General features: G+C 41.8%; 1 protein-coding gene across 1 annotated transcript; it reads left to right on the top strand.

Moving 5' to 3' along the window:
* On the top strand, window positions 1-27,399 carry TBPL2 (TATA-box binding protein like 2). Its single transcript, XM_036280495.1, has 7 exons — window positions 1-54; window positions 2,172-2,629; window positions 3,733-3,820; window positions 5,793-5,884; window positions 10,694-10,861; window positions 15,389-15,483; window positions 27,148-27,399. The coding sequence occupies exons 1-7, from the start codon at window positions 1-3 to the stop codon at window positions 27,222-27,224; spliced, it is 1,032 nt and encodes a 343-aa protein (XP_036136388.1). The 3' UTR covers window positions 27,225-27,399.
* The last annotated feature ends 219 nt before the right edge of the window (window positions 27,400-27,618 follow it).

Raw genomic sequence — 27,618 nt, 5'->3', positions numbered from 1 at the left:
ATGGAGGAGGAAGAGACGTACCTGGAGCTCTACTTGGACCAGTGTGCCACCCAGGTGAGCCTGGAAGCTGCCACACTGTCGCAGGGTCGGGGTCCGCGTCCGCCCCATTGCTTGGGCGCCAAGCCCTGCGCTGGAAGGGCTTTATCTCATAAAATTCCTAGAGGACTCTAAGAGGTGGGCTTGATGATCTCCATCTTTCAGTTGAAAAACAGAAGCTTCAGGAGGTGAAATCATTTGCCTGAGGTTGCTAACCAGACCTCCAACCTGGTCTAGTGTGAATCCAAAATGTGAATTGGAGGCACCTGTGGCCTCTTTCAGTTTGTAATTCTTAAGTGTTGTTTTGTTTAATTTTTAAAATCTTTAGAGTCAAGTATTGTAGAAAAGAGAGGATGGAGTTTTCAAAAAAGAGAAGCAAGAGAGCAACTTACTGAGGGTCTGGGGAGGGGAAATTTTTAAATAGACAATGATAGGGCTGAAGTAGAAGCCCTGAAGAGCCATGGCCCTTAGTAGAGCAAAGGAGAGCCCACCAGGCAAGGTTCTGGGAAATCCGTTAGACAGAAAGTTTCTTCAGATATAAGCTCAAGGATGCAAAGAATAAATCCACTATCAGTGCCTCCTCTGAGGTGTGTTCCTACAGGCCAACTCGAGGTTCCATTGCCATAAAATACCCCCTTCAATATCTTGTTGTCAGTGCCTTAAATTTCTTGTTTTTATTTTTAAAATGTTTATATTTTTAAATTGTTTTATTGAATGTACTGGGGTGACATTGGTGAATAGCATTATATAGGTTTCAGATGCACAATTCTATAATACATCATTTGTATATTGTATTGTGTATTCTCCACCCCAAATCAAGTCACCTTCCATCACCATTTAAAATTCTTTGAAGTTTAGTTTCCTTGGGCGGGAGCTTTGCCCAGCGCTAAAATGCCACAATGGGCGAAAGGAGGGGAGCCCCTGACTGCTGCAGACACTGGTACGTTAGTGCACGTTGGCTGATGAGATCCCTTCCAGCCGGGACAGGACAGACAAGGAAACAGTGGAGAGGAATCCGGCCATTGTTCCCACCTCCCTTTTCTCAGCGCCAACCTGTGGGGTGGGGGTGGGAGCAGACAGGGGCTCACTACACAGTTCAAAATGAAATAGGGTAAGAAAATCATATTTCAAGAGAATGACTGCATTTGCCTAAGTGTTTTCTCTGATCAGTTAGTCACCCCTGCCATCTGCTGGACTTGGAGAGCAGTTCAGTGGGATCTGCCAGACATTTTATCTTAGGGGGGGTAGCCTTGTCACCGAGGAGATACAGAGTCCTTCGTGACTGTTCAGTTGTCAGAAGTAGGATCTTCTGAGAAATGAGGTTATCCTGCAAGCAGTGCTCAAAATCTAGACTCTCAGCCTGCAACTTGGGTGAAGCGGGTGGTAGTATATGTACCAAGGTAATCAGTATTTTCCATAACAACTCCATGAATTTTACACTAGCTGCTCCCCTCAGTTACACACCTCATCCTCTCAGTTGATAGTAATGGAAGCTGAGCAGACTTCCCTGGGCTGGGAATACAATTTATTGATTTAAACTATTGTTGCCATTTAAATTTCAATAACTTTTTCCTATTGCAAATTCACATAACTAGATCGTTTTCCTCTCTCTCTCCTTTGACTAGAAGGAATGGCAACGAGTCCTCAGTGGAGTTTTGATTAGCACTCAAGCTGTATCTTAAACTTCCTTTCACTTGCTGGTCTTCTATTTAAAATATGAATGTAAAACACTAAAAAAGATCTTTAAATCAACTAAAGTTTATACGTAGTTTAAGGAGTAGAGATAATTTATTCTCTGCAAACTATACATAATTTAGAGCATGGTTGGTCAATTGCCTCTATTACCAACTTGGATTTAAAGTGGCAACTTACTTCAGATCTCACTAAAGTAGGACAAGCATTTTATGAAAAATTGCTGTTTCTGGATCTTAAGATCTACGTGTCAGTTTCTATGAAGTGTGCTGTAGCACTGTGATAGAACTTCACTGGTACTCAGTGGAGACAGACAGAGTAATCGGCTGCATTGCACTGCCTCTCATCATACACACATTGCCCGCAGGCCATGGGATTATCCCATTGGTGTGACATGCTGTTTTTGTGTTGTGTTTTGTTTGTCTGTTTTGGAAACGGCCTAGGATGACCTCGACCCACCTGGGTTGCCCCTGCTCAGCCCAGTTGCACCTTATGACATCTACGTATCGAATTCATCCAATCCAGAGGCTGTGTTTAATTCACATCTTGAAGAAGTCAAAGGAACATCTGGTGATTTCTCATCTGTGGATCTTAGCTTCCTACCTGATGAACTTACCCAAGAAAATAAAGACCAGACTGTCCTTAAAAGCAAGCGTGAAATTGAAGGAAATTGTAAAACTCAAAGTCAGCAAAGTAGGCGGCTGTTATCCAGCCAACAAGACATTGGCCTGGGCTCCAACAGCAGCAGTTCCTCAAATTCTCACACACATCTGCTCCCTGGTGATGCTGACTTAGTCCAGCCCTCTCCCAAGAAACCAAGCTCCTTGCCTCTGGCATCTATAACTCCCATGACACCAATGACCCCTGTTTCAGAATGTCCTGAAATTGTGCCTCAACTACAGTAAGTTGTTTGTTGGGGTTTTTTTTAATGGGTGATGCTTCTGGGTACATATTTTATATTCCTGAATGTGATGACAACTAATTTCAGGATACTAGTATAGAGAAAAGAATTTCAGATTTTATTCTTTCTTTAAAAAAATATTTTTTCGCCCTGGCCGGTTTGGCTCAGCGGTTAGAGCATCGGCCTGCGGTCCAGAGAGACCCGGGTTCGGTTCCCGCTAAGGGCACGTACTTCGGTTGCAGTTTGTCCCCGGCCCTGGTTGGTCGTGCGGTGGCAGCCACTCGATGTGTCCCTTTCACATCGATGTTTCTCTCTCTCTGTCTCTTCCTCTCTCTCCCTCCCACTCTATCTGTACAAAAAAATGGAAAAATGTCCTCGGGTGAGGATAAAAAAAAAATATATATATTTTTTCTTTATTGATTTTTAGAGAGAGAGGAAAAGAGAGAGAGAGAGAGAAACATCGATGAGAGAGAACATCGATTGGCCACTTCCTGCATGCCCCCCACTGGGGATCGGGCCCACAACCTGGGCATGTGCCCTGACCAGGAATTAAACCGGTGACTTCTTGGTACATGGGTCAATGCTCAACCACTGAGCCACACCTGCTGGGCTTATTCTTTGTTTTATCAGTTCTTACTAGATTGTGGCTTCAGACAGTTTGGTTTTCTGAAAAATGAAGCACTGATTCATGATCTCTTAAGAGGGGGTTAAGAGTATTACATTCTTGAAAGATTGTATTTATACTGTAGTTGCTGAAAATTGTGGTTGAGGTTGGTTAAACATGAAGAACATAAAGATGTAAAATTGAACTCGATTTGTAAATTGATTTGGAATTGTGCTCCCTGCTTTGAGACATAGTTTTGAAAAAAAGATTTAGAACTTAATTTTAGTCAACTAGTCATAAAATTTTAGGAAAAGCTATTTTATTTTAGTACCTCCCTTTGGAATTTTTACATTTTACTAGGAACCGTGTTACTATGTATTTCACATTTAGAATAAATACAAAGTCACTAATATACAACCTATGAAATAAGGAAGTTAGCTTTAATTCTTTTTTACTTTTTATATCCGATATAATTTTCTAAGTTGACTTACTTCCTTAGGAATATAGTTTCCACTGCAAACCTGGCCTGTAAATTGGATCTGAAGAAAATAGCTTTGCATGCAAAAAATGCAGAGTACAACCCAAAGGTGAGCTTTCTCAGTATTTCCTTTCAACAACTAGGTTCCGTTTAGAATCGCTTCCTTCCATATGATCAAGATATGGATTTATTCCTTTGTTTTTATTTTTTTTTTAAACAAATTTGTGAGTGAAAAGCTTTTGGCAACTTAAAAGGTGAATTGCCCCATTCTCTGCTTTGAAGTTCTAAAATATAATCTCATTCTCTATGCTGAAAAAAGCAGTAATTGAGCAATTCCTAAAAGTTAAGATATTCTTCATTCAGAAAAAATTTTAGTATGACTACTTTCAGCCTGACTCTAGGGATGCTGAGTTTCCTCAAATGCTATCAAATTTCTGGAAAAATGTTTTTCTAAACACCTAGCCAGCGCTTGCCATTTTTTCAGTTGCACCTTCTCTTCTTTGAGAAAGATAAATTGTTTAATCAAGTTCAAGCTTCTACTTACTAATGTAAGATTCAAGGATTTTTTTTCTCCCTCAAAATTTAATAAATCTATTCTTTCTTGTGTCCTGCTAAGGCCAGGCACCCCCTTTTCAATGGCCTATTTACGCAGAAAATGGATTTGTTCATTTGATCAACACTTAAGGACTTGGCAGGCTCTGCACTTAGGAATACAAAGATGAGTAAGGCCTGGGAAGAAGTTCACTGCCTGGGGTGGTGGAGGACTTCGTAGGAACACAGACGGCCTTGCCAGCATACTCTTTATAGAGTATCTGTTTTTGCTGTTGTGGTAGTGTCGTTGTTGATGTCTGGATTCGAATGTTACCTGAATGTTACCCAAATGCAATACAGCTTTTCCTTTTTCTGTTTCGCATAGCTGGCTACAACGAGGACAAAAACACGAGATTCTTACAGCTGCCACACTGTTGAACAATCAGCATTTTAAGCGTATTTTATTCTCTACCATCCTCAGCTCTCCCCTCATTTTATTTCAGGGTGTAGGACCTGTCCAAACTTGGACTTGGCAGCCAACGAAATTGTCTTGGCACTTAAGCTACCATAAGAATGTAACGAAGTGAATACCGGGTGAGAGTGCCGTCTTTTTAGGAAACACCGGAAATCACTAATAGGACTAGATCAACTCTATAGTTCTGACTCAAGGTTCTTTTACTATCTGCAAATACTTCCCCGCCTTGGTCCTGTGAAGTAGCTCCCACCCATGCATAGAGCTTGAAGTCTTGCATAGTACCCAGGCCAGTTTCCTTCCCAGATTAAGGTGGGCAGATGGGGGAGGAGAAGGTGAGTGTCTGTGTAGGACCAGTAGGAAGAGCTGGTCATTAAGTGACATGTCAGTATGACAAGCCAGTGGTTCCCAGCCCTCTCCTGCATCAGCCCCACCTGGGGGGCTTGCCGGTGCTGCTGTCTGGGGACCACACTTTGAGAAGTACTAATGCAGGCAAGAACTTGACAAATGAACTTTTTCATCTTCAGCATGCCTATCAACGTACATATTCTGTTCTTTGTTTTGGGTGCTTTTCAGTACATTCTAGAGTCTGGCAAGCCTGTAACATTCCTCTTATTTTTTTCAAAGAGTCTTTGCAAGAAAAAGGAAGTATTTCAAGATAAAAAGTAGTCAGATGAGTGGTGGTTTTAAATCTCACGTTGCCTGTGAAATGTTGGAAGTTAAATAACCACTTAGTTTCCCTGTGCGCTAAATGAGGATAGTAATGGGTTTACCTGAATCCTGTTAGAAGATAAATGAGAGAAAACCTTTAAAGCTCTTAGAATAGGGCCTGAAACATACCAGGCACTCAGATTCTAGCTTCACTGTTGTTATCCTTACCTGTTTTTTCTAAGTACCTTTTAGAATCATGACCCTTTTTGTTATTTAATCTTAATGTGGGCAGAATAGACTCAGACATTGTTTGGTTTTCCCGTCCAATCTCAGTTTACAAGACTGTTTTCATGTCCAGCTCAGCTTTTCAACTAGAATAGTGTTAACTCGAGCAGGGGCTAATTGTTCTCTTGGCTTCTGTGTGTAGAGGTTTGCTGCTGTCATAATGAGGATCCGAGAGCCCAGGACAACAGCCCTCATATTTAGCTCTGGGAAAATGGTCTGCACAGGAGCCAAAAGGTATGAGGAACAACCTCCCACCCCTACCAGACGAAGGACTCAGTATGCAAAACAAGGAAGGGCAACATTAATGTTCCGAAACACACAGAGAAGCAAAATCCTTGGCTAAAGAGATATGTTCATGAAATACCAAATTCTGGGTTTAAAACATTCAGTCCTATGATGTTGACTTATATCCCATTTTACAATCCCCTCTTTTAAACCGAGGGGACTTCACTAGGCTGTTACAACTTGTTTTTAAGGTGCATTAAAAAGAAAATAAGCTGCCATAGTGACAAAGCCTGTTACACACCTGGGGATGTAGTTCTTGTATATTTTCCACATTACCGATAAATGGACAGAACTTTTTAAAGGAGGGAAGTTAGACATTTCTTGACCATTAGCTTGACCATTAGCTCAGGAGGCATCTCTTAAAAGGCTCGCCTGCCCTGGACCTCACGCAGAGGAAGCTGTGTGGGTGCTGCTGGGAGCTGCTCTTCCCCCGGAGCATTAACACTGGGAGCAAATGGTTCTCCTGAAAGGCTGTGCCGATTTCTCCTCATTCTAGAGATGTACTGAGTGTTCATTTTCTCCAACAAACACCGGGAATTAATATGGTTTACATTTGCCAAATTGATTGGCAAAAAGCTGTGTTGTTTTAACGACATTTCTTTGATTTACTAATGAGAATACTTGTTCATAAACATATGAACTGCCCATTGTGGTTTTTGCCCAATATTCTTTGAAGATTTGTCTTTTGCTCAATGTTCTATGAAGATATTTAAGTATTTTCATCATTTTATATTGTAAATACTTTCCCCAGATTAATGTTAATGGTGTTTTGTAACGTTTGGGTTTTATTTTTACACAGCTTATAATTTTCGTGTGTGTAGTCAGTCTATCCAATTTTTTTCTTTACAGTTTCAGTGTTTGGCTTCATGCTTCAGAAGGGCATTCCCCATGCACAACATTATATAAATAATGACCTCCATATACTTTTCTGGACTTTTTCAGGTCCTGCTTTGTACGGAGGAAGGGAGGTTGATGTTTTGATTTCTCTAGATATTGGTAATGTTCTGTATCTGTTCTGTCCAGTATGGTAGCCCCTAGTCAGATGCGCCTACTGAGCACTGAAATATAGTTAATACAGTAGAGGAACTAAATTTATTATTTACTTTTTTTTTTATCCTCACCCGAGAACATTTTTCCATTTTTGGTTCAGATAGAGTGAAAGGGAGAGAGAGAGGAAGAGAGAGAGGGAAACATCGATGTGAAAGGGACACATCGAGTGGCGACCAACCAGGGCCGGGGACAAACTGCAACTGAGGTACGTGCCCTTAGCAGGAACCGAACCCCGGTCTCTTTGGTCAGCAGGCCAACGCTCTAACCGCTGAGCTAAGCCGGCCAGGCTATCCAACTGACACTTTAAAATATGCTCACATCCATGAATATCTTTCCCTATCTGAATTTATTTGGTTCCTAACATCTGATAGTGCAAAGCTGGGAGAGTGAGTTCAGATAGTAAGAGATATTGTTACCCAAATGTATTTGGTTCTTGAGTTTTAGATAGAGAGTTGTGAACATTGGTTAGTATAAGAGAGAGCATCAGAATTATCTCCACAAATTTACCAAACCTGTTCTCTTTAGTTGTAATAACCAGAGTTTACAGAGTGAGGGATGCCTGTGTTTGCAGAGGAAAAATGCAGAAGGGTCACACTTACCAGTGGTTTCACCACTCGTGGTGACATTTCATGGCTCTTAATCTATTTTCTAATGTTTGTACAATAACATGTACGTAGTCTTTGTTTTCTGAGTGGAAATTTCTATGTGATAGTCACAATTAATATCCCAAGAAACTACATGACTAGCCCTGGCCAGTTTGGCTCAGCGGTTAGAGCGTCGGCCTGTGGTCCAGAGAGGCCTGGGTTCGGTTCCCGCTAAGGGCACGTACTTCGGTTGCAGTTTGTCCCCGGCCCTGGTTGGTCGTGCGGGTGGCAGCCACTCGATGTGTCTCTTTCACGTTGATGTTTCTCTCTCTCTCTTCCTCTTCCTCCCACTCTATCTGAACAAAAAATGGAAAAATGTCCTCGGGTGAGGATAAAAAAAAAGAAGAAAAAAAAAAAAAGAAACTACATGACTATGCAAACTCCTGAAAATTGGTCTTATAAATACATGGGAAATGTAGTGGGTCAATTAGGCAAAATGTAGTTTTTCAAAAGGGAAACATTTTGTTTCACTGATAAAACTTGGGGGCATTGCCTTGCTAGGGACATTTCAGGGGTTAGAAGTGGGTGAGGAGAGCCTGGCCGGTGTGGATTGAGCATCCTCTCATGGACTGAGAGGTCCCGATTTTTTTTTTTTTTTTTCATTTTTTATTCAGATAGAGTGGGAGGGAGAGAGAGAGAGAGAGAAACATCGACGTGAAAGGGACATATCGAGTGGCTGCCACCCGCACAACCAACCAGGGCCAGGGACAAACTGCAACCAAGGTACGTGCCCTTAGCGGGAACCGAACCTGGGTCTCTCTGGACCGCAGGCTGACGCTTTAACCGCTGAGCCAAACCGGCCAGAGGTCCCGATTTGATTCCCTGTCAGGGCACGTGCCCAGGTTGCGTTTCAAGCTCCATCAATAGGGGGCGTGTAGGAGGCAGCTGATCAATGTTTCTCTCTCTCTTAAAAAAAACAAAAACACATTAGCCCTGGCTAGTTTGGCTCAGTGGATAGAGCGTCGGCCTGCGGTCCAGAGAGACCCGGGTTCGGTTCCCGCTAAGGGCACGTACCTCGGTTGCAGTTTGTCCCCGGCCCTGGTGGCAGCCACTCAATGTGTCCCTTTCACATCGATGATTCTCTCTCTCTCTCTCTCTCTCTCTCCTTCCCACTCTATCTGAACAAAAATGGGAAAATGTCCTCAGGTGAGGATTAAAAAAAAAAAGTGTGAGGAGAAAGAAGTAGGTGAAGTAATTCATACAATTAAGAGGGGACAGTGTTGTGAAAATAGGAAAGAGACTCCAACGCTTCCTTTTGGTCCAGCAAACATGTTCGATTTGGCTTCTCCTTCAGGCACTTCTGATTTTCAGCTTAAAGATAGGGCTAACCTGTAAGAGAGGGCAGACTTCACATGATTCACCCACCAGGTGTTGCCCCTGTTTGGCAATCCCTGCTACTCATTGTTTTGTTCTGGCTGTGACCATTGAGAAGCACCTAATGAGAACTAAAGCCTCAAATCTCAGAAGTTCACATTCTCTGAGGTGGATTTAGGGTTGAGGTAGAACAAAGAGAACAGAGCCTCAAAGTTGGATGACTTTTTAAAATATGTTTTTATTGATTTGAGAGAGAGAGAGAGACATTGATCGGTTGCTTCCCACACACACCCTGACCAGAACTGAACCTGCAACCTGGGCATGTGCCCCGGCCGGGAATCAAACCTGCAACCCTTTGGTGCACAGGATGAGCCACACTGGCCAGTTGGATGAATTTGTTTCTTTCTCATATTGGCTATGAGTTGAATGACAATTCTGTGAGAAAGCCTGTACACAACTGGGCAGGTTTTGAAGTACTTTCATGTTTTCCTTAATCTGTTAACCGGGGAATTCCCTTTTTAATTACGCAGCATATAACGGGCGTGAAGACGTGTAAATACGTCCTGCTCGGTTAACAGGTTAAAATATAATTTGCCCCACAAAGACCCAAGTCCTGACATACATCATGTCTGTGCTGTTCAATTGGCACATCTTCCTCATGTTGATTTCATTTGTGTGCATGTGTCCTTATTTTTGTTGCTGCTGTTCCCATCTAAATGGCATGCACTTTGAGAGCAGATGGATGGTCCTAAAGCCCTCCAGTGAGCATCACAGTCACTGGAGGGCTTGTTGAAACATGGACTGCTGGGCCCATGCCAGAGTGTCTGCATGTCTGAGGTGGGACCTGGGACTCTGCATTTCTAACAAGTTCTCGGGTGGGGGTGCGCTGCTGGTCTGAGGACACACTTTGAGAACCCATGGAATAGTTAATTGTATTTATTTTATTTCTTTTTTTAATGTTTTTTATTGATTTTATTTTTTAAGAGAGGAAAAGGAAGGGAAGGGAGAGAGAGAGAGAAACATCAATGAGAGAAAGAAGCATCAACAATGATCAGCTTCCTCCTGCACGCCCCCTAGCAGGGATTGAGCCCAAAACCTGGGCATGTGCCCTGACCGGGAATTGAACCAGTGACCTCTTGGTGCATAGATCAACACTCAACCACTGAGCCATACCAGCCAGGCTGGAATAGTTAATTTTATATAAAAGCACTGAAAACAAGTAAAAGAAATAATACCTTATATGTGATAGATGATAAATTAAGACAAAAATCTGTTTATGATCCAGTTCAACAACTGTACATTGTACCACACCTTTCACTAGGTGCCAGGGACAAGATTAGAGGACATAGATGCTTGTCCTGCGAGTGTACGGTTCAGAGTAGACACTGAAAGATGACATGGTGCAAATGGTAGAAATACAACCAGAGGGGTGAAGGAATACAGCCTGTCATATGGGGGATGTGATGATTAGCCATCTTAAACATGTTTGATCTGGCCGGTTTGGCTCAGCCCGCAGACCAGAGAGTCCCAGGTTCAGTTCCCACTAAGGGCACGTACCTCAGTTGCAGTTTGTCCCCGGCCCTGGTTGGGGTTGTGTGGGTGGCAACCAGTCAACGTGTCTCTTTCACAGCGATGTCTCTCTCTCTCTTCCCCCTTTCTCCCTCCCATTTTTGAAGATAGGTGCAAAAATGTCCTCGGGTGAGGATAAAAAATAAATAAATAAAAATAATAAACACATTTGCCTCCCCAGTGAAGAGCAGTCGCGACTCGCAGCGAGAAAGTACGCTCGTGTGGTGCAGAAGCTTGGTTTCCCTGCCAGGTTCCTCGATTTTAAAATTCAGAACATGGTCGGAAGCTGTGATGTGAGATTCCCCATCAGGCTGGAAGGTCTGGTGCTAACTCATCAGCAGTTCAGCAGGTATGATTGTTATATAACTTCACTTTGAGTTTGCCAGCATATTTAAGTTGTATTATGGGCTGCTTTTACAATGTATCTTTTAGAGGAAGCATAATTCTTTTGGGAAAAGTCATGCTACATGAAAGGGTTAAGATGCTATGCTTAGGTCCTCATTGGTTACCATATATATCCAGTCTTTTGAAATAATGGTTCTTACATTAAATTGAGTAGTAATCACCTGCACAGCTTATTAAAACACATTCCTGCCTCGGCTTCAACCCCAGAGATTTTGCTTGGATTTGCAGTTCTAACAAGCTCGCAGGCGATGCCAATGCTGCCGGACGGTGGCCCACACAGTGAGACCCACGATGTATGGATTTCTAGAGCAGTACACCTGGCTCGGGGGTGACAGCGAGGGCGGGAAGGGAAGGGGTGTGCGATGGGGTAGGCAAGTCGGAAGGGGCTGACAGCTGGTGAGGGGACGAGAAGGTGAAGGTGAGAAAAGAATAATCACAGCATATTCTGCGAAGGCGATCCATCTAGTGTTCGTCCTGCTGGGTCTTTGGGGTGGGGCGGTGTGTGTGTGTGTGTGTTTGTGTAGATGTGTGTGTAGCTATAGCTCGGGACAATTTCTTCTTCAGTGTACTCATATTCCTAGGGGAGTATCTCGAGCATCTCCTGGCTTTTTTTTTTTTTTTATCCTCACCTGAGGACATTTTTCCATTTTTTTGTTCAGACAGAATGGGAGGGAGAGAGAGGAAGAGATAGAGAGAAACATCGATGTGAAGGGACACATCGAGTGGCTGCCACCTGCATGACCAACCAGGGCCGGGGACAAACTGCAACCGAGGTACATGCCCTTAGCGGGAACCGAACCCGGGTCTCTCTGTACCGCAGGCCAACGTTCCAACCGCTGAGCCAAACCGGCCAGGGCTCTCCTGGCTTCTTTAAATGTAACTTTCCATCTCAATAGCAAATGCTTCTCCTCCACTTTCTCCTCTTCCAACTCCTCTTCTTCCTCTTCCTCCTCCTCCTCCTCCTCCTCCCCCCCCTCCTCCTCCTCCTCTACACCCTACCTTTCAGCTACCTGGGTGCTTCTCCCATCTGTCTCGAGCCTTAGAGAACAGTGATGGAAGCTGACTGATCAACTCTGAATCTCACCACCCCTTGAGATATACTCTTGGGCCTGGGTACTTGAACTGGCTTAGAATCACAGATGCTCTTGATCTAGCTTGACTTTAAGTCCTATTGCTCCAAAACTTGTCCTTCTCTTTGCCTTCAAGCAATCATTCTGTTTAATAGAGGATTAATAGAGGATGGGGATCAGATAGCTGTGCTTTCTCGAACATTTGTTAGCTTTCTTTTGAGACATGACCTGAACAGAAGTTGAAAATTGCCTTGTTTTTCACTAACATTTTAAAAATTTTAGTTCATTCTGAGATTTAGGCAATGTTTCTTTTCCCCTTGATTGTATTTTCTTTGTTTCTCTGCATCACTTTTTTTCAACATATGCTTACTGAGTGCCCATGATGCACCCGCTGAGTTCACCGGGAAGCTGCCCCCGTGTAAGACATGTCGCCTCTTTGGGATCTTTTTCTTTCTTCACTCTGTGACAATCAGTAGCCTCATAGTGCAGTCTTAATTTTTAAGAGTTTCTCAACACATGAGCCATCTTATCTTCCAGATTGTCAACCATGGGACCCCAGTCTGACTTTCTCTGAACCAGCTTTTTCTGAACATACGGAAGATCTCTGCCTGAATCCTATTTAGACTTAGCATTCCCCTTTCTGGCCAGTTAGGGCTGCAAAATGATGGGTGAGATTCCTCCTGAATTCCATTTCATCTCCTTTTCACCAACACTGCAGCTCAGATTTAAATATGGAGTAGAAGTACCTCTTGTCACTACTCTATTTTCTGAAAGTTACAAGTGCTGGAAGGGCAGGAAGAGAACTCATCAGATGCACTGCTCTTGCCACTTGGAGTGGGCCTGTCACTGGTCTGTCTTCCTTCTGAGCCAATTTTATGATCTCATCCATTTTTTTTTTTTTTTTTATCCTCAGCCAAGGACATTTTTTCATTTTTATTCAGATAGAGTGAGGGGGGGGGGAGAGAGAGAGAGAAACATCAATGTGAAAGGGACACATCGAGTGGCTGCCACCCACACGACCAACCAGGGCCGGGGACAAACTGCAACCGAGGTAGGTGCCCTTAGCGGGAACCGAACCCGGGTCTCTCCAGACCACAGGCCGACGCTCTAACCACTGAGCAAAACTGGCCAGGGCTCATCCATTTTTTAAATTTTAATTTGGCAAGGAAGCTGGCTTTGATTCCCACAGCAATGTCATTTCAGTCTCATTCTTGCCTCTCCCAAATGCTCTGTCCAGCCTCCATCCTTCGGTTATGGGTTACAACTCCAAGTGTGTGTTTGTGGCATCGGGGCCCTCTTTTTTCAGCAGGTCTTATCTTTAAAATGAGGCCTCTCTTTAATCGTCTGTAGCCCTGTGGGGAGCCATGGCTCACATCAGTTCAAATAATCAGATGAAGTTTGCCTTATGTAAACACCTCAACCTCATTTGATTTCCCAGGTTCTACAAATTTGTATTTCTCAGCATCTGATAATACAGAGCTCTTCCTTGTTACTGGAATCTTATTCTGTCACTCTTCCTTTGCTATCATTTCTGTTTTCTTTAGCATTTTTCTCCCTTCTTTTTTATTTTAAAGCCAAAGATATCCTGATAATACATATTTCTTAAAAGAGTAAAACTGCAGTGGCTACTATGTAGCAGGTGCTACGGTGACAGGCACAATCAATGCAGCGATGGTTCCTTGCCCTTATGAAAGGGAAGACACCAACCAAAGGCAATGATGAAATACAGTTACTATGAAGGGTGACCCTCCCCCCTTGGGGTGCCCTGGTACCATCATAGGGGATAATGGAATTGGGAAGGTGTGGAGGTCAAGGAAGACTTCTTAAGGGAAGTGACATTTAAGCTGAGACTTGAACAATAAGTCGAATTTGGATTGGCCAAGAGGTTGGCAGGTGTTTACTCTTCTTAGTCCTCATGAAGTGTTCTCCATCTCCAACCAAAGCCTCTTTTTCTTTCTTCTACCTCAACCTTCTCTTGACATTGAGGCAGAGAATAAATAAAATGAAGTAAGCCTTTAATCAGAAGATTGTTTTGCTGCCACCTAAAAACCATGGTTGTATACTTTTCTTTTCTCTTTTCCCTCTTAGAGTCCTAAGATCAGCTGGAAAATCAGATGGAAATATTCCTTCTTTGCTCCCAGCCTCGCTTTCTAGTTCCCGTGAGGTTTTCCAAGGCCCCCGCTGGTCTCTTTGTCTCCCAGGTGTGGGGAAGTGGTTAGTGGGTACAAGTCTTGACAGGCTTTCTGCAGTAAGATCGAGTGGTGCGGGGGACCACCCACAGCGACCTCAGAAGGGAGGCCCTGTGATGTCTCTTTCTGGTGCCAATCCCCTTTCACATCCTCTGTCGTTTGAGTCTGCAGAGCGGAACGGCCCTCGTCATGCCGCCTGGATTCACTCCTGCAGCGCAGTGATTCGTGTGCATTCTGTGGTTCCGTTTCTCGTGTATCTTCTCTTTTCTTTGTTTCGAGAACAGCTCTATTTTATCAGCTTCTTCTTCCTGACTTCTTTTTGTCGTCTCCTCAAGCTTTTCCAGTTCTTTCTCCTCTCCTTTATGCTGGAGTGTGGAAGCGGTTCTTAGCCGGCTCGTCCTCTGCTCCACGGGCAGCCGGCTTGCTGTTTAGTAGGAAAGAAGAGTGAGTTCCTATGTATAGGAACAAATCCTGAATTCTTAAAACTTGGGGTAGTTTCATTTTCTGTCTTTGTACAGTACCTGTGCAAAGGCAAATAATAGTGGTTTATAAATTTTTTTAGGTTCTAGTTGCTAAAAATGATAACGTTGTCAGTTTATAAATGCATACAAAATATGCTCATTAATAGGGGAAACTTGGAAATTTAGAAAACGTGTTTATGTATTTTTATTGACAGACTTTTTTTGAAAGATGGTGAGCATTTAACCAACACTATCTTAATACATTAAACCTGATGCCTTGCCCTGCCCGGTTTGGCTCAGCGGTAAGAGCGTCGGCCTGCGGTCCCCAGAGACCCTGGTTCGGTTCCGCTAAGGGCATGTACCTCGGTTGCAGTTTGTCCCCGGCCTTGGTTGGGTTGTGCGGGCGTCCCTTTCACATTGATGTTTCTCTCTCTCTCTCTTCCTCTTTCTCCTTCCCACTCTGAAAAAAAAAAAAAAAAATCTGATGCCTCAGTTACCTTGATTTCTAATAGCTTAGGATGACATGCACTTGAAAAAACTATCATGACCCAAAATGAATTCTGTTCTTGAATGGCACAAGAAATGACCAGGACACTCAAGACTACTTTTGTCAAGATGGCTAAAAGCTTTCTGGCAAAACGGCCTTTAAAACTGCTTTAATATGCAGCTTTAATATGTAGTGGGTCTCAAATATTACAGGAAAATAGTTGAATCTTGCTACTTTTAACTTTTTCCTTTTCTATCTTAACAGTTATGAACCTGAACTGTTCCCTGGCCTTATTTACAGAATGGTAAAACCACGGATTGTGCTGCTGATCTTTGTATCTGGAAAAGTTGTGTTGACAGGTAAGATCTAAAGTTATTTTCTGACTTTCTAAATTCAGTAGTCATGTGTGTGCTTTGCTTTTCCTTTTACATAGCTTTTTTCATCATTACAAAGTAATTCTTATTATTGTAGAATACCTGAGGGGGGAAAGTAGAAAGGACTGTAACTTCACCCATCAGTCCTATTACCCAAAACAAAGTGACTTTTTCATGTTTTGGTCATTTTGACATGTATATTCACCTTTACATCCTTTTTATTAACCATTGTAACATGTGTAACTTCTTGTTACAAACTCTCCTGTGAAGGCTTTTAATGGCTGCACAATGTTCTCCTAGAGGGTCAGCAAACCTTTTTCTGTAGAGCCAAATACTAAACATTTCCGTCTTTGTGGGCCTTAGGTCTCTGCTGCCACAACTGAACTCTGCCGTCGTAGTGACCAAGTAGCGATAGGCATTGCATAAAGGAAAGGACCCTGTGATGTGAATTCAATACAATTCATATAATTTACGTGTGTCATGTAATATTCTTTAAAAAAAATTTCCCCCAGCTATTTAAAATATAAAACTCACTCTTAGCTCACAGGGTTTAGCCAGCAGGCTTAACTGCCCTGACCTCTGTCCTAACGTGTTATTGCATCTAACTTACTCTCCCATGGTCAGGTGTTGAAATGTTCCTTCTTTGTTTGCTACTTATAAATGGCACAAACAATTGTCTATTTTTATGTGTAAAGAATTATTTTATTATTGTGGATGCTCAGAAATGGAACTTTTCTCTAAGGATATGACCATTCTAATTTTTTTTAATCCTCACCTGAGGATACTTTTCCATTGATTTGTTTTTAGATAGAGTAGGAAGGAGGAAGGGAGGGAGGGAGAGAGAGAGAGAGAGAAACATCGATGTGAGAGAGACCCATCGATTGGTTGCCTCTCACACACCCTGACTGAGACCAGGGATCAAATCTGCAACTGAGATATGTGCCCTTGACCAGAAATTGAACCCAAGACTCTTCAGTCCTCAGGATGACGCTATAACTACTGAGCCAAACAGGCCATGGTGGATATGATCATTTTTAAGGTTCTCAGTACAAACTACCAAATTGTGTTTGAAGGGATATATAATATAGTTCTCCTACATCATACATTCCTACCAGCAGGGTATATAAGTATTTTTAAACCCCCCAGCAGCATTAAATAAAACAAAATGGCGTAAAAGAAAACGTTCTTTTTACAAGTGGAAATGATCTCACTGCTTTAACCTCACTGATAATCAGAAATAGAAATCGATGACTTTCACTATATCCAGTACAGATCATTTTATCTTTTGTAAATAGTGGGTACATAACTTATTCCTTTTGTCCACTTAGTTTTTATTAGTTCCCTCCCCTAAGGATTTGTATGAGTTTACCATAGTATTGAAAATAATTACTCTGTTATATTTGTGAATTTTTCCAGTTGACTTATTTTTACATAAAAAGGTGGTTTTTTCCCATTCTTGAAAACCCCTTTTTTGCAACCCCTTTTTTCATACCATTCTACTAAAGTTTGCTATTTTTGTCTGACTTTTTGTTTTTGTTTTTTTCATTTTTCTTTAGGTAGAATGGGAGGAAGGGTGAGAGGGCGAGAGGGAAGGAGGGAGAGACATCAAGTCACATCGACTGGTTGCCTCCTGCACGACCCCGACCAGGGCTGGGGACTGAACCACAACCGAGGTATGTGCCCTTGACCGGAATCGAACCTGCGACTCTTTGGTCCACGGGGCAACACTCTAACCACTGAGCCAAACTGACCAGGGCTATTTTTGTCTGACTTTCTACACATTTTACTATTCTCTGCCAAAATGAATGCCAAGTTTATATCGCATGAGCCAAACTGATCTCTACACTCCATCCCTGCACAGCTAGCCAGCCATCTGAACACCATGTAATCTTCCTCCCTTATTAATTTGAGATGACTCCTTTGACCTTTATTTGTATACAGGGGTCTGTTCCCCAGTTCTGCCTTTGCTCCAGAATTCTGCTATGATGATCCTGCTGTGTCTATACTGCCGTGCTGTAAATGTGCTTTAATTCGAGGGGCGGCTCTATCTGATAGAGCCAGTTTTCTCTCATTGCTTCTCTTTCCTTACTTTTTTTTTTTTTTTATCCTCACCCAAGGACATTTTTCCATTTTTTGTTCAGGTAGAGTGGGAGGGAGAGAGAGGAACAGAGAGAGAGAGAGAAACATCGACGTGAAAGGAACACATCGAGTGGCTGCCACCCACACAACCGACCAGGGCCGGGGACAAACTGCAACCGAGGCACATGCCCTTAGCGGGAACCGAACCTGGGTCTCTCAGGACCGCAGGCCGACGCTCTAACCGCTGAGCCAAACCGGCCAGGGCTTTCTTTACATTTTTAAAAATGTTTTTATTTATTTATTTTTAGAGAGAGAGGATAGGAGAGAGAGAAATAGAAACATAGATGTGAAAGAGAAAAATTGATCGGCTGCCTCCTGCACGCCCCCTACTGGGGATACAGCCCAAACCTGGGCATGTGCCCTAGCCGGGAACTGAACCAGGACCTCTCAGCCCACTAGAAGACCCTCAGTCCACTGAGCCACACCAGCCACACACTCATTGCTTCTCCTTATATACTTCTTACCACCTCTTGAATATTCTTCCAAACAAACTTTAGAATTTTATAGTGTCTTGCTCCATCTAAAAAAATAAGATTTTTGCATTACCTGAATTAATTTGAGAAAAATTGACAAAGCTATCACTTAGCGTCCAGCAACATGGAATGTGGGTTCTGAAGTCTTCCTTTATAATTCTCAGTGCAGTTGTGTAGTATACTCTCCTCTAAGAAATAACGAATGTGTCTTCAAAGTGGGGAAAGCCTATTTGGAGTTCAAGAACTTTTTGAATACATGCAGCAGAGCTACAGTTCCTCAGACACCACCAATGTAGAATCTGAAATAACTGAGATCCCCTCGTGACTGGCAAAGTTTATCTCTATACGTCCTAAAGGAAGGGGTGAATGCCTGCCAAGTAGATTGAATAGTATAGGTATTGGAAATCCATATATGTCCTACTTAAGGAAACAAACTTTTTAAGACATTTGAAAGAGTACTTTCATCTATGTGCTATGTGTCATTATGGATCAGTCTTAGTAAAAGAACAAATTGCCAAGCAGAGGCTAAGTGCCTATTATAGATACACAAAAACAACTTTCTTTAAGTATCCTTAATTCAGCCCAGCTTTCCAACTTGCCCCAAATTAAAAGGAAACTAAGTGCCTATTATAGATACACAAAAACAACTTTCTTTAAGTATCCTTAATTCAGCCCAGCTTTCCAACTTGCCCCAAATTAAAAGGAAAAAGAATTTTCATGTACACATTTGCTAGAAGTTCTACATCACAAAAGCAAAGGACTGTCAACACAATACTGACAACCATCCAATGCACTTGCCTTAAAGTTTGTTAACCCGTTCAGCACATAGAATAGGCAAAGCTAAATGTCTTCATTCTTGCAAGACATAGATCACTTTTGTGGCAAGGGGAATAAAATATATTAATTAAAGTCCAAGTTGCTGCTTATATTATAAAATAAAAGCCAGTCAGTGTCTTACAGTATAGCTAGGATCTGCCGGAATAATATACAATGAACAGCAAATATGTCAACTTTGGCTTCTGAGATCAGATATAATAATAGATATATGTTGGGCACTCATATGCAAGGCACTATGCTAAGGGTTTTAATGTGGGTTCTAGTTAACTCTCTGAGGTTGGACTTAATGTCTCAGTTTCCTCGCCTGTAAAACAGGGCCAGTGGAGAGCTGACGTAACCTGAACAATGTCCAACAGCTGCTGCATGTGCTACAGCTCGGGTGGGAACTTCAGCAGCCGGCTCCAGGGCCCTTCATCTCCATATTGCCGCCCGTCCCCCAGCTCCTTACATGTCTGCGAAAACACCTGTGTGGTCTTTCGCTCACCTTCTTCCGAATCCTTGTCAGCGGAAGAAATGGGAAATACTCTCGTAGTGATAAGAGGCAGCAGGTGTGGTGGCCAAGAGGCTGGACTGGGCAGGCCAGTTGTCCAGCTTGGATCAGGCTTTACCGTTGATTGGTTATACGACCTTGGGGGAATTTAAGCCCACATGTGTAAAGTGCGGGTGGCCGTAGAAACTACCTGCTAAGTGTCGTGAGGAAACGAAAGCAGTGCCCAGCATAGGTAAGCACAGTATACGCATCAGCTAGTATTTTCTCGGTGAAAGCCCTCTCTCCGTGCCCTTTTCCCTAGCACTGAGAAAGACGGACTTTGCCATGATGCCTTGCCCTAATGATAGGAAGATGAAGTCTAAAGAGGCTTTAGTAAAATGCTTCACATTTCCTTATTTTCCTCCAGCATAAAGGACTCCGAAGTTGGGACTTTGTTACTGAGGGTCACTCTCAATCAGCTAGATGTCAGTGGTTCTTGGAAATGAGTAGGTCAGAGAGCAGTTTTAACATGGCAAGAATGACTTGATTAGTGAGTAGGCCAGAGAGAGAACAGAATATCCCTGTCAATCATTCAATCATAACTGGTAATCTCCCACTAATATACTGTAAAATGCACGCCTTTAGGGGTTTAATGCTGTTTTTCTCAATTTGTAAGATTTTCACGTGTGTGCGTGTGTGTGTAAACCACTTGCCTGTGATTTCAGAGCTAGTTAGTGGTAGACCTGGCTTTTGAGTTCATATATTTTATTTCAAAGCCAGCTTTTCCTCCAGTGCATCAACCACAAAATTCCCACCTTGGTCACCACGCTTAAGAATGGCATTTATACCCCAAGTGGTAGTCATTATAACTGAAGAAAATGTCTGGTGAGTTTTGCTTAAAAGGCAAGGGTTCTCTAATCGGAGTCTGGTGCTACAAATTGGGATGTTTGATTATTGATTGATTATTAAATGGAGTATAGCCCGGCTGATGTGGCTCAATGATTGAGCATCGACCCATGCACCAAGAGGTTGCTGGTTCGATTCCTGGTCAGGGCACATGCCCAGGTTGTGGGCCAAATTCCCAGTGGGGGACATGGAGGAGGCGGCCAATCAATGTTCTCTCTTGTCGATGTCTCTATCTCTCTTTCCCTCTCTCTTCTTCTCTCTAAAATCAATAAAGAAAAAAATTTTTTTTAAAGGAGTATGGCCCTGGCGAGTTTTCTCAGTGGTTAGAGCGGCAGCCTGTGGACCAATGAATTGCTGATTCAATTCTGGTCTAGGGCACATACCTCAGTTGCAGTTCATCCCTGGCCCTGGTCGGGTTGTGCAGGAAGCAACCAGTCAATGTGGCTCTATCATATTAATGTTTCTTTCTGTGTCTCTCCCTCCCTCCCACTCTATCTAATGATAAATAGAAAAATATCCTCGGGTGAGGAACGAACAACAACAACAAAAAAGGAGTATGGGGCCAATTTAGGGTCCCTTATTTTTGTTTTTGCTGTTGATATATTTTTAATTTATTTTTCAATTATGATTGACAAACAATATTATATTACTTTCAGGTGTACAACATAGTCATTAGACATTTTTATACCTTATGAAATGATCACCATAAAAAGTCTAGTACCCATCTGACACCACACATAGTTATTACGATATTATTGACTCTGTTCCCTGTACTGTACTTCACATCCCCTTGACTGTTTTTATAACTGGCAATTTGTACTTCCCAATCCCTTTCACCTTTTTCAGTCATCCCCCGACACCCTCCCATCTGGCAACCGTTAGTTTGTTTCTGTATCTATGAGTTTGTTTCTGTTCTGTCTGTTTTTTAGATTCCACATATAAGTGAAACCATATGGTATTTGTTTTTCTCTGACTTTTTTCACTTAGCATAATACCACCTAGGTCCATCCATGTTGTTTTAAATGGCAAGATTTCATTCTTTTTTATGGCTGAGTAATAATATTCCATTGTATATATGTACCATATCGATGGACACCTAGTTTGTTTCCGGATCTTGGCTATTATAAATAATGCTGCAATGAACATAAGGGTGATATATCTTTTTGAATTAGCGTTTCAGATTTCTTCAGATAAATACCCAGAAGTAGAATTGCTGGACCACATGGTAGTTCTATTTTTAATTTTTTTTGAGGAACTCCATACTGTTTTCCGTAGTGGCTTTGCCAATTTACTATCCCACCAACAGTGCATGAGGGTTCCCTTTTCTCCACATCCTTGTCAACATTTGTTGTTTGTTGATTTATTGATAATACCATTCTGACAGGTGTGAGGTAATAGCTCATTGTGGTTTTTATTTGCATTTCCCTTATGACTAGTGATGTTGAGCATCTTTTCATGTGTCTGTTGGCAATCTATATGTCTTCTTTGTAAAAATATCTATGTCCTGTGCCCATTTTTTAATAGAATTGTTTGCTTTTTTGATGTTGAGTTGTATGAGTTCTTATATATTTTGGATATTTACCCCTTATTGGATATGTTATTTACAAATATCTCTCCCATTCTGTAGGTTGCCTTTTTGGTTTTGTTTTTTGATATCTGTTCTTATTTATTTGTTACTCTTAGAAAATCTCATTTTTTACTGTACTCAGAGGTAGAAGCCCTCTGAGAGGACAGCCTGCTTCTCTTGGCAATTGTTCCTGGTGGCTTTGTCGGCCTCCTTCACTCGCTCAGCCAAAAGTTTCGCATATTTTGTGACCTTTTCTTTTTCTTTTCTTTTTTTTTTTTTTATCCTCACTGGAGAACATTTTTCCACTTTTTTGTTCCGATAGAGAATGGGAGGGAGAAAGAGGAAGAGAGAGAGAGAGAGAGAGAGAGAGAGAAACATCGACGTGAAAGGGACACATCGAGTGGCTGCCACCCGCACGACCAGCCAGGGCCGGGGACAAACTGCAACCGAGGTACGTGCCCTTAGCGGGAACCAAACCCGGGTCTCTCTGGACCGCAGGCCGACGCTCTAACTGCTGAGCCAAACTGGCCAGGGCTATTTTTCTTAGAGCACTGTCTCTTCAGAGCAATAGGCTGATGTTTGTGTTGCAGGACACATGGAGTAACAAGACACCAAATCTTAAGTGCTTTGGTCTTAGGTTTCTTACCTTCTTTGTTTAGGGCTTTCTCACAACATACTGGCGGACACTATCTTCTTTAGAGAGCTTGAAAAGTTTGCAGATTCTGCTAGTTCTTTTGGACCCCAGGCAACAAGGCACAGTAGTGTCAGTGAGAACAGGGATATCTTTTTCCTCTTTTTGTTACAACGATCAAGTTGAGAACACTGAGATGGGCATCCACAATGCAACCCTGAACAGATTTGTGCTTTTTCTCTCTAGTCCCCCTTGGTCTATAACAGAAATGCCCCTTACTCAGCAGGAGGCAGACACAGCCATGGATCAAGACACCCTGCTTCCTGGGGAAACCTTGTCATTCCCATCACTGATTCCAACCACATAACACTTCCTTTCTTCACCCAGAGTATCAGCAGCAACTTCTGTGGTCATAGACCTCTCATAAAAGATACCAAGTTTGCATTCATAATCCACTTCAATGAGTTTCTGGCAACAAGTGGCTGGGAAAGAGATGTTCAGCTTCATCCTGAAGCAGCCGACTGCCTCTAAAGAGGCATGATAGCCCTGGCCCATTTGGCTCAGAGGTTAGAGCGTCGGCCTGTGGTCCAGAGAGACTGGGGTTCGGTTCCCGCTAAGGGCACGTACCTCGGTTGCAGTTTGTCCCTGACCCTGGTTGGGTTGTGTGAGTGGCAGCCACTCGATGTGTCCCTTTCACGTCGATGTTTCTCTCTCTCTCTCTCTCCTCTCTATCTGAACAAAAAATGTCCTTGGGTGAGGATTAAATAAATAAATAAATAAATAAAGTGGCATGATAAATAGAGTTGCCTTTTTGTTTTGTTGGTTCCCTTTGTGGAGCCAAAGTTTTATGGTTTCAGGTCTTACATTTAAATCTTTAATCCATTTTGAGTTTATTCTTGTGTGTGGTGTAAGAAAGTGGTCTATATTCATTTTTTTTTTTTTGCATGTGTCTGTCCAGTTTTCCTAATATCATTTATTGAAGAAACTGCCTTTACCTCATTGTATGTTTTTGCCTCCTTTGTCATAGATTAATTGACCAGATAGGTACAGGCTTTTTTCTGGGTTCTATATTCTGTTCCATTGATCTATATGTCTGTTTTTATGCCAGTACCATGCTGTTTTGATTACTGTAGCCCTGTAGTATAGTTTGATATAAAGTAGTATGATATCAAACATTGCTCTTCTTTCTCAAGATTGCTGTGGCTATTTGGGGTCTTTTATGGTTCCATATACATTTTAGGATTATTTGTTCTAGTTCTGTGAAGAATGCCATTGATATTTTGATAGGGATTGCATTGAATTTATAAATTGGTCTGGGTTCCCTTTTTAAAAAAAATTCTTTTCTTTATTGATTTTAGAGAGAGAGGAAGGGAGAGGGAGAGAGAGAGAGAAACATCAATGAGAGAGAACATCAGTTGGCCGCCTCCTGCATGCCCCCCACTGGGGATTTGGCCCACAACCTGGGCATGTGCCCCTACCAGGAATCAAATCGGAGACCTCTTGGTGCGTGGGTCAATGCTCAACCACCGAGCCACACTGGCTGGGCTTGCTCTGGGTTCCCTTAAAGTTTTGATGCCAGTAATTTCACTGAGGAAACATTTGACTAAATTGACCAAATCTGCTCACTTTAATACCCAACTAGAAATTCTGGCAATTGTCTGGCCGGTGTGACTCAGTGGTTGAGCATTGACCCACGCACCAAGAGTTCGCCAGTTTGATTCCCGGTCAGGACACATGCTCAGGTTGTGGGCCCAGTCCCCAGTGGGGGGCATGCAAGAGGCGGCCAATCAACGTTCTCCCTCATCGATGTTTCTATCTCTCCCTCTCACTTCCTCTCTCTCTAAAATCAATAAAGGGAAAAAATTAAAAAAAGAAATCCTGGCAATGTTTATTTGATGACTTTGGGTGCAAAAGAAGGAACACTGAATACATGACGTCTTCTCCCACAGCTGCTACTCATTCAAGAGAACTTCAATCTCTTGGGCCCCAGTATTCCCACATGTGAAGAAATTATACTAGATAATCTCCCTAAAGCCCTTTGTGTCTAAAGGCGTTCTATGATGTAAAATAATGATTACTTGCAATGTGGTCTCGGGCAATGGGTGTTTTCTGCTCCCCAGGTGATACCAGAATGTTACAGTCTTTCGGTGTGAATGCAAAGCTCTTGGGTGTGTTTTTTTCTTTTCTTTTCTTTTCTTTTTTTTATCCTCACTCGAGGACTTTTTTGCATTTATCTTCAGATAGAGTGGGAGGGAGAGAGAGAAACATCGATGTGAGAACTGGTTGCCACCCACATGACCCCAACCAGGGCCAGGGACAAACTGTAACCGAGGTATGTGCCCTTAGCGGGAACCGAACCCGGGTCTCTCCGGTCCACTAGCTGATGCTCTAACTGCTGAGCCAAACCGGCCAGGGCTTTCCTTTTAAGTATTATAATAAAACTGAAGCGCATGATTATACAAAATTCTGGACCTAGACACTCTGTTCCTCAATGAAATGTAAAAGAACCTTAGTTTTGGTATTTTTGGGGTGGATGGGGAGTGGGAGTGTGTTTGCTATACATACCTCACTGTCTCCTAACAAGAAGGCTATTCCATTCAAATGTATTCAGAAGCCAAGAAAGTCCATCAAACCAGAGACAGGGAATTTTTTTGTGGTGTGTGTGTACGTGTACATATACACATACTGGTGTTTTATTTCTTCCCCAACTCACTCTTTGGTTTCTACAAAACCATTTTCCTCAGAAATTAAAATTTTAGTGCGGTTACAAGTATCTGCTGAGACTTAACGGGGTTTCTCCTACCCCAGAGGTACAGAGTTTCTGTTACCTGTGTCAATAACTCTCTCTCCTCCCTACTCCACATCTTTGAAGGTGGAGACAGACAGCAAACTCCTTGGCAATGAATAGGTAACTTTCCCCCCTTATCTCTCAAAATTAGTTTAAGTTCATAAAAGTTTTGTCTTTGATTCTTTAAAAAATATTAAAAAATTTATTGAAGTAGAATACATATAATGACTCAGTGGCATTTAGTACCTTCACAATGTTGTACAAACACCATTTCTGTCTAGTTCCAAAACATTTCCATCACTCCTAGATAAAATCTCGTGTCATTAAGCAGTTTCTCCCCATTCCTCCCTCCCACTAGCCCCTGATAACCAATGTGCATTCTGTCTCTGGATTTATCTATTCTGTTTACTTCGTATAAACAGAATCATACAATATGTGACCTTTTGTATCTGGCTTCTTTCAATTAGTTTTGAGGTTTATCTGCATTATAGCCTGTTATCAGTATCTAATTCTATTTTATGGTTGAATAATATTCCATTGTGTATATATATACACCACAGTTTGTATATCCATTCATCTGTTGATATATACTCAGGTCGTTTCCCTTCTTGGCTGTTTTGAACAGTGCTACAAATCAACAGACATCTAAATGTGTGTTGTTTGAATACCTGTTTTTAATTTTGGGGCATATATACCCAGGAGTGAAATTTCAAGGTTGTGTGTAATTCTTATTTTAACATTTTTGAGGAACCGCCAAACTGTTTTCTATAGCGGCTGAACTGTTTTACAGTCTCACCAGCAATGTATTTCCTATTTCTCCATATCCTTACCAACTTTTGCCATTTGCCATTTTTAAATTGTAGCTCATCTTTGGTTCTGAATCCTGATTTCTACCTCCTTCTCAAATCTGGTGATACTCCTTTTGGTAATTCCCTGTGATTAGTTCTGTAATTAAACCAAATAGCCACTTCTCAGAGGTTATTTCTGCTCTCTTACCGAGCCTTCCTCCTCTCTAACTTTATAGCTCCCAAGAAAGCCTTTATCAACTTAAGCTACTTTCCATTCCTCTTCATGCTAAGTTTTTATATTTCTTTTATTAATCTCCTTGCCTCCATCCCACAATAATATCAGATAATAATTTCCTGATTAACTGACAGCTCTATATACATAAATAATACCTGGCCATTACCCTTAGCTCAATGTGCCTGCATAGCTTTGAAAATAGGAGTAGGGACTGACTGAACTCTCAAGGGTGGGAACCATGTCTAATTCATGTTTTTATCCCTTTAACTCAGAGTAGTTTATTATCATTAAAGATCTCTGGAAATTCAAGACTCTTAAGGGTGACAGTAATACATCTTTTCCCTCTAATAATCCCTTCCCACACACTGACATTTAAAACTTTAGCTCCAGTTTATCTCACTCTGTTAGTCAACATTAGGGAATCAAAATGTTAACTAGGGATAAGTGGATCAAAGGAATTCTCTTTTGCTGGTAGCTAAATGCCTACAGGTGATGATGAAGGTCATATTGTGGGGTTATATTCATGGCATACTTAAAAGATAACATTCTGTATTTCATAATGAGTCCTATGTGGCTAAAGATGATCTGATACACCCACATAGTAGTACTAGAAAACTGCTATGGGGTGTGTGTTTGTGGAAATGTGGATGTAGTCACCAAATTATTTTGTCTTTACCAGAAACAAATGTCACTTGTCAGGTACACCTAAAGAGATGCCATCATATTAAAAGTAATTGGAGATGACAATGAAATTTTAGTCTTAAGAAAATTTTAGAATTGTTCTTAAAGATTATGTAAACTTGGATTTCTTTACAGGTGCCAAAGAACGTTCTGAGATCTATGAAGCATTTGAAAACATCTATCCTATTCTAAAGGGTTTTAAAAAAGCCTGAGTATTTCATTCAACATCTCACAGTATGTTGATCTGACTATGTGCATAAGCCTAGCACAGAAACAGCTGTATTTTTCTACTTTAATTGTAGATATTCTATGCACATTTTGACTTTACTTATTAAAAGGTGATTCTATATGAGTAACCATGTCTAAGAAATGAAGAAAGCTTCTTATTCAAAATGACTCTCATATGTTATTTTTAAAACTGAACACGTAAACATTTCAGAATTTGAGAGATTTAGGGCCTTACTGGAATGATTTTGTAGCATCATTAAAATTTAATGTTCTGCTCTTGTTAAAGATGTAGTGCATACTGTGTCCTATAAAAAATGCATGGTGATATATAGAAATTTCAAATAACTGCATAAAATAGATCCTATCTGTAATATCTAG

Source organism: Molossus molossus, unplaced genomic scaffold (assembly GCF_014108415.1).
Source record: "Molossus molossus isolate mMolMol1 unplaced genomic scaffold, mMolMol1.p scaffold_m16_p_1, whole genome shotgun sequence".
Classification (NCBI taxonomy): Eukaryota; Metazoa; Chordata; class Mammalia; order Chiroptera; family Molossidae; genus Molossus; species Molossus molossus.
This window is presented reverse-complemented; position numbering and strand designations above follow the sequence as displayed.